General features: G+C 39.4%; 1 protein-coding gene across 1 annotated transcript in view; it reads left to right on the top strand.

The window, feature by feature from the left end:
* The first annotated feature begins 2,671 nt into the window (after positions 1 to 2,671).
* PFDN1 (prefoldin subunit 1) overlaps positions 2,672 to 7,225 on the top strand; it is a 74,352-nt gene continuing 69,798 nt past the window's right edge. Inside the window, exons 1-2 of the mRNA XM_005900186.3 lie at positions 2,672 to 2,801; positions 5,339 to 5,505. Coding sequence (XP_005900248.1) covers positions 2,769 to 2,801; positions 5,339 to 5,505 — 200 coding nt within the window. The 5' untranslated portion in view covers positions 2,672 to 2,768. The remainder of the gene's footprint in view (positions 2,802 to 5,338; positions 5,506 to 7,225) is intronic.

Genomic DNA, 7,225 nt, shown 5'->3' with positions numbered 1-7,225 from the left:
GGGATCTGGTAGAAATGAATGTGGAGGAATTCCCTGCGAGTCCAGTGGTTAGGACTTGGTATTTTCATGCCAAGGGTCTGGGTTCAGTCCCTGGCTAGGGAACTAAAATCCCAAAAGCCACAAGGTGCAGCAAAAAAAAGTGAATGTGAGACGTTTCTGTAGTCCATGGACATGCTGGACACTGAAGACGGGTTCTAATCAAAAATTTATGAGTCAAATGAGAAAATCAGCTCTCATAAGAAAGACCAGCAGATGCCCAACAGTGGAAGAATTCATACCCCAAAGATTTCAACTGATAAGACATAAAGAAATTAAAAAATAGTTATGTTAATTATGTTTTAATTATTTTCACCATTAGGCAAGAATATACCACTGCATATCACTATGAAAAAGAAAAGAACATGTAGATTTGAAAAAAGAACAAATACATTTTTTCATTTTTTAAAATGTGGTGAAATATACCTAACATTTACTATTGTAATCATTTTTAAGTGTACAGTTCAGTGGTATTAAATACATTGACATTGTTGTGTTACTATCACTACCATCCATCTCCAGAACTCTTTTCATCTTATAAAACTGAAACTCTACACCTATTAAACAAGAATTCCTAGGCTTACCTGGTAGCTCAGTGGTAAAGAATCCACCTGCCAATGCAGGAGACACTGGTTTGATCCCTGATCTGGCAAGATTCCACATGCCCATGGAGTGACTAAGCCCACGCACCACACTATTGAGCCTGTGCTCTAGAGCCCAGGAGCCACAACTACTGAGCCGTGTGGCTGAACTGCTGAAGCCCTTGCACCCTGGAGTCTGTGCTCCACAACAAGAGAAGCCACCACAATGAGAAGTCTATGCATCACAACTAGAGAGTGGCCCCCGCAGCAATGAAGATCCAGTATGCTGCTGCTGCTAAGTTGCTTCAGTCATGTGCAACCCCATAAACGGCAGCCCACCAGGCTTCCCCGTCCCTGGGGTTCTCCAGGCAAGAACACTGGAGTGGGTTGCCATTTCCTTCTCCAATGCATGAAAGTGAAAAGTGAAAGTGAAGTCGCTCAGTCAGGTCTGACTCTTAGCGACCCCATGGACTGCAGCCTACCAGGCTCCTCCGTCCATGGGATTTTCCAGGCAAGAGTACTGGGGTGGGGTGCCATTGCCTTCTCTGAAGACCCAGTATACCCATAAATAAATAAATACATTAAACATTTTTTTCCTTTCTATCCCTTCCTCCTGGCTCCTGGCAACACCATTTTACTTTCTGTCTTTATGATTTTGTCTACTCTAAGTCCCTTATATTGGAGAAGGACATGGCAACCACTTCAGTATTCTTGCCTGGGAAATCCCATGGACAGAGATGCCTGGCTAGCTATAGTCCATGGGGTTACAAGAGTCAGACACAACCACCACCACCACCACCACCACCACCAAGTCCCTCGTACAATGGAATCATACAGTATTTGTCTTTTCGTGACTGGTTTATTTCACTTAGTGTAATGTCCTCACATTTTGTTTATCCATTTATCCAATGATGGACATTTGAATAGCTAATAAGTCTAATAAAAATTTTTTTTTAAGACAGAAAGTGTCATGTGTCTTGAAAAAGGAACAGAAGTAGTCTTGAAATTCCGAGGAGAGATTATTTATGATCTGTGTGATGAGTGATGTAAAAAATAAAAAAATACATAAAGGATACATATTACGTGTCTGCTTGCTGGACCTTGAAAGACAAATATAACAATGCTAATTACATGAACTTAATTACAGCTTTTTATTGTGTGCCTACTGTGTGCATTGTGCTATGCCTGGAGCTTTCCATCCTGACCTTATTTACTCCTCAGAATAACTCTGTTAGGTCAATACTGTCATTCTCATATTAAATGAGGAGACAAACTATTGATACACAACTAGTAAATGGAAGCAGACATACCTATGCTCAATGTAGACCAAACCTTGAATAGATTTGTTTAGTTCCAAACTCCCTGCCCTTTCCTCTGACTCACAGGTTTTTAGAGTAAGGAAGATATCCATTTCTTTCATGTCCATCCTTCTAGTCATCCTTCTGGTTCAAATGCCAGCTATTTTACAGCCGATTCTCAAAATGTGGTTTGCAGACCACTTAGACCAGATCATAAAAGGAGTTTGCAAAAGTACATATTTCTGTGCCCCATATCAAAGATTCTAATAAAGTTTGGGATGAGGATCAGAGAATCTGCATTTTTTTTTTCTTTTCTTTTAAAAAGAAATTTGGTCTCTCGTGAGAACTCCTGTGTCTACAAGGTCTTCTGAGAGCATTCAATAGAAATAAGTTCTTTGGGAAAACACTTCAACTACGCCTTCTGGTCTTCTCCATGCTGCCACGCCTGAAACTCAGGCTGATTTTTTCTCATCCCTCCCTGACAGCACCGGGCCCACTGAAGGCATGAATGACTTTAAAGGTTTTAGCCTGATCCACACACATTTTAATTTAGCGACACAAACTAAACTATTTGTCGAAGTGCTTAAAACCACACACGAAATCTGTGCATTGTGCTGTGTTTGGAAGGACGTGGAGAATCAAGGCAGGCCTATAGGTAACGTGGGGAAGACGTACTCTGAATCGGAATCCCGGTTATTTTAGGCGTTAATAACGACGGGGAAGGTAGGAAAACCAAGCAGCCCCCTCATGCGCAGGCGCAGAAGGAAGAGGCGCTATCAACCCTTCAGGGCGCGCCCTTCCCCCACGCTCTTTCCGGGCTTCTCCCACTGCGCAGGCGCAGTAGTGAAGCAAGATGGCGGCCCCCGTGGATCTGGAGTTGAAGAAGGTAAAAAAGGGTCTTGAGCAGGCGGAAGCTTTTGTTTGGAAGCTAAGGGGACTGTGGACAAGAATATCGAATGAGTCTCTAGTGCTGCGGAAGGAAAGAGGCCCCAGGGAAATGGGGAGTGGTTTCTCAGCGTTCAAAGGCGGGACCGGGCCTCCTTAGGCTGGAGTCGAGGGCGAGCGGCTCTTTGCCGGGTAAGAGCCGGTTGGGCTGGGCCTGGTTAAGTTTGGCGAGCCTATAGCGGTTTTGTTCCCTTGTTCCGAGCTCCAGAGTCCTTTCGTTGCTCTTGGTGCCTTCAGTTCCATAGTGAGGCCTGAAGTGAGCGCTTCCAGTTGGAGCCTTTTTAGCCTGCTTGCCCGAGCTGTAGCATCTGTAATTCTGTATCCTAATTTGCTTTGAAAAACTTCAAGTCCAGTCTGTTTTTAGGTCAGTTCTTTAATCCCATATCTTGTAAGGTCGCTTCATACAGTTCAGTCATGTATCCTCATAGCAATGTTCATCTTAGGGCTTTGCCAACAACCCCCCCCCCCGTTTTTAAAGACTTGTCAAAGAAGAAGCAAGTCAAAGTTTTCCAGATAAAATTGGTATCAGAAGGAATTGAGTTTCTCTCTTCAAACAATTGCCTAGAAATGTGTTACACAGAAACGTTTTCACCACCTAAGAGTTGTCAGGATTCTAACACCACTACCGGCTCAAAAGCATATCCTTTTTTTTGGCGAAGGGAGGGAGAATGGGGATTGGAAAGGAGCCTAGACTTCATCTACTTTAAACCAATACTTTTCTAGAAAAGGAAACAGTTTAACAGAAGATTCAGCCCAAGCTTGGTTCTAGAATACTGCATTCTCTGCCTCACTTCACACCTTTTGACCACTACTTGAGGTTAGAAGAGCAAATTTTGTTTAAGACTGTCTTGTGATCAACCTTTGCATGAGAAATAAGACAGTTGAAGTAGCTCTTCCACGTAATAGATGAAGCAGTGTATTATTGCTCTGAGGATTTGTGTGTGTGTGTATTGCGTTTTGTTTGGAACTTGTACCTTTACTCCTTACGGTGCTCTCTAGTGCTGTATTATCTCAGCTTTAACAATATACTAGCTTCCTTAGCAAACTGTGTCTTAAAGTGTTTTAAAAGTTTACCTTTTTTTTCTGTTAGAAGTTCAAATTTAAGTTAGGGTTTAGTGAGAGCTAACAATAGAATACAGCTGTGAATGGACTTACCCCTCAATATTATTTGAATCTGTTGCTGGGAAACCTATGGACAGTGAATGCAAACTAAGAAAATAATTACAGACTTAAATTGGGTAGTTTTGGCAACCAATAAAATTACAGAAGAAACTTGTTTGAAGGTCTTTTAATATGTTTATAATTTTGGGGGGAGGGGGAGGGATGGAGACTAAACTTTGGGTACCTCCTCTCCCCTTTAGATAAATCTTTTGAAACCTTACTAGTAGGTGAGAACAAAGTCAGAATAAAAGTTTAGTAGCGTTTTGCCATGCATTGCAGCCACAGGTGTTATTATTAAGTCAGAATGTGACAGCATGTGAAAATCATTCTAGGCACTTCAGAAGTATCGAAAACCTTTTGAGTTAAGAGTACTCAGAAGTCAAATTTGGCTTATTGTGTACATATGAAGATTATGATGCAGTTCTTTTATCAATGCTTTGAATTTTTTGTGTCTTTCTCTTAAAATATTCATTTTCTGAATATTACTGTGGATAGTAGAGTAGAAAGATTCAGTAACTAGCGGTCAGAAGAAGTTAAGTACTTGGTTTTTGAGCTAGTAGTTGTTCAGCCCTGTGAAGGTTATTTATATCTCTTCAAAATGTTTAGTTAATTTGTAAACTGTGCTGATGAATCTGCCATCCTTAACTCAGGATTATTGAAAAGAGAAAATGAGACATTTATTATATGTCAGTATTCTCATATTAATTTTCACATGTTAATATTTTGAACAAGTGTGGGAAAGTGCTTTAAATAATCTTGAGTAGTACAGATGTGGTGAGTTGTTACATTTATGGTTCTTGATTTGGGTCTCTGGGTTTCTGATTTTTGCCTTTAGAGCTTTTATTACTCCTTGGGTACCTACTACTTGATATGGTTATTATTTACCATGCCTTTGTTCAGCTTCTTCAGATAGGTTGCATCTTCTGAGGACTGGGTAAGTTCAGTACAGTTGACTCTTGAACAGCATTGGTTTAAACTGCAGGGATCCAGTTGTACACAGATTTTTAAAATAGTAAATACTAGAGTAATACATGATATGTATTTGGGTGAATCAACAAATGTAGAACCAGGGATACAGAGGAACTGCAATATGGAGAGTCAACTATAAATTATACTTGGATTTTCAACTGCACGGAGGGTCAGTGCTTCTAATCACTGAATTGTTCAGGGCTCAAGTTTTTAGCAGACTGGCTTTGAGATGTTTGCTGTGGTAAATTTCACAGCTTTTTCTGTTTAGCAGGCTTCATTTTAATAGATTTGATTTAAACATTTACTGTAAAATATTGCACCTACTAAATCAAGGACATTTCTTTTTAGGCTTTCACAGAGCTTCAAGCCAAAGTTATTGACACTCAACAGAAGGTGAAGCTTGCAGATGTACAGATTGAACAGCTGAACAGAACGAAAAAGCATGCACATCTTACAGATACAGAGATTATGACTTTGGTAGATGAGACTAACATGTATGAAGGTGTAGGACGAATGTAAGTAAAGTATATCCTTAAGGGGGTTATCCTGAAAGAAGTTTATCTGAATTAAGTCATAGAATTTGTTCACTTTACAACTTGGATTAAAGTATCATAGTAGCTTTAAAGAACACTAGGTCAATATCTTTTTTCTTTTAAATGAGAAACTGAATTCCAGGTAGATGTGTTTAATCTTAAACTTTGAAGTATATTTTAAAAATATTTATTCCATGTTCTTCTCTCCATACTTAGGTACTTATGTGTGTAACTTCAATGGTAAAAATATGATTTGTTGTGAAAAGATGTTTATAGTAGTTTTGTGTGTGAAGATTTTTTTTTTAAGTAGTTGTAGTTTTAACCTCTTCTTCCCAACCTGATTATTAATAGTCACACAAGTCATGAATCTTAGATGTCTGATCAGGTTGTAAAACAAAAATAAATATTCAGTTGTCTATTTAAATATACTCATTCTGTCAAACATGAGAAATCTAGTAAGTCAGCTTACCGTGTTCGTTCTAATTCTTATTATATGATTAACCACCTGCACTTCACTTTTTTTTTCTTTTAAAAACTATATTGCCATTCTGAGGGAGAATACATCTGCTTCATGTTCTCTAAGCAAGCGGTAAATGGGAATGGAAAAGCCCTTAACTGCAGGTCACATTCCATTACACTGAGCTAAAAGGAGACTGATTTTTTTTTTTTTAAGTGGAGGAGGTACAAGAGAAGGGTTTTTCTGGAATTTGGTCTTTGAATATTACTTAGTAAGTGGACCATTACTTAAGTTTGGAGCTCCTTTAGTTGGAAAGGAATTTGACCTCAGTCTAGGATGATTTGTTTTGTGATTGATTTGAAGGAAGCACGGCATGTGTAACATTTACTGATGGCTTTAGAATGACATCATGAGAAATAGACTCTGCTCATGACTGGCTAATCCATATTGGTTTGAAACAGAGGTAAATTATGATAAACTGTTCATCTGATTTGCTCTCTGAGAATAAACAGCATGGATAAGTAAACAAAATCTTATTGTTGGAGTCCATTTTTTCATTTTAGCTTGTTTTAAAAGGAAGAAAATTCCAATTTGAGAGTTTGTTACTGGGACACAAAAGAATTGGGATGAAAACAAAGTAGAACCCTTGAATATGTGTCTGTGTAGCATGAAGTGCATTGTTGGCATTCACTGCAGGATAATTTTATCTTTGTTATGAATATCCTTAGGTCTTAAAACGGTAATGGTAGCTTTTATAGCATGCTTGTTAACATGTTGTGCTTCGGTTTCACATCATTACATTAGCCTTTGCTTGCTGCTGTTAAAGAATTTCTCTCTCCTGAAAAGAAAAACTCTTTGGTCTTTTGATCTATAGTGAATTTGTTTTTTTTTAATAATTTTTTTTTTTTTTTTGGCTTTGCTGGGTCTTTGTTTCTACACGCTGGCACGCTCTAGTTTTGGGGAGCAGGGGCTACTCTGGTTGCAGCGCTCTGGCTTCTTGTGGTGGTGGCTTCTCTTGTTGCAGAGCACGGGCTCTAGGGTGCACAGTCTTCCGTAGTTGTGGTTCCCGGGCTCTAGGGTACAGGCCCAATAGTTGTGGCTCACAGGCTTAGCTGCTCCATGGCGTATGGGATCTTCTGGGACCAGGGATTGAACCTGTGTCTTCTGCACTGGCGGGCGGATTCTACCAGTGAGCCACCAGAGAAGCCCAATCTATAGTGAAGTTTTAATTTTTAATAGAATAAT

This window comes from Bos mutus, chromosome 7, assembly GCF_027580195.1.
Source record: "Bos mutus isolate GX-2022 chromosome 7, NWIPB_WYAK_1.1, whole genome shotgun sequence".
NCBI lineage: Eukaryota > Metazoa > Chordata > Mammalia > Artiodactyla > Bovidae > Bos > Bos mutus.
The sequence above is the reverse complement of the archived record's forward strand: the minus strand, read 5'-3'. Positions and strand labels throughout refer to the sequence as shown.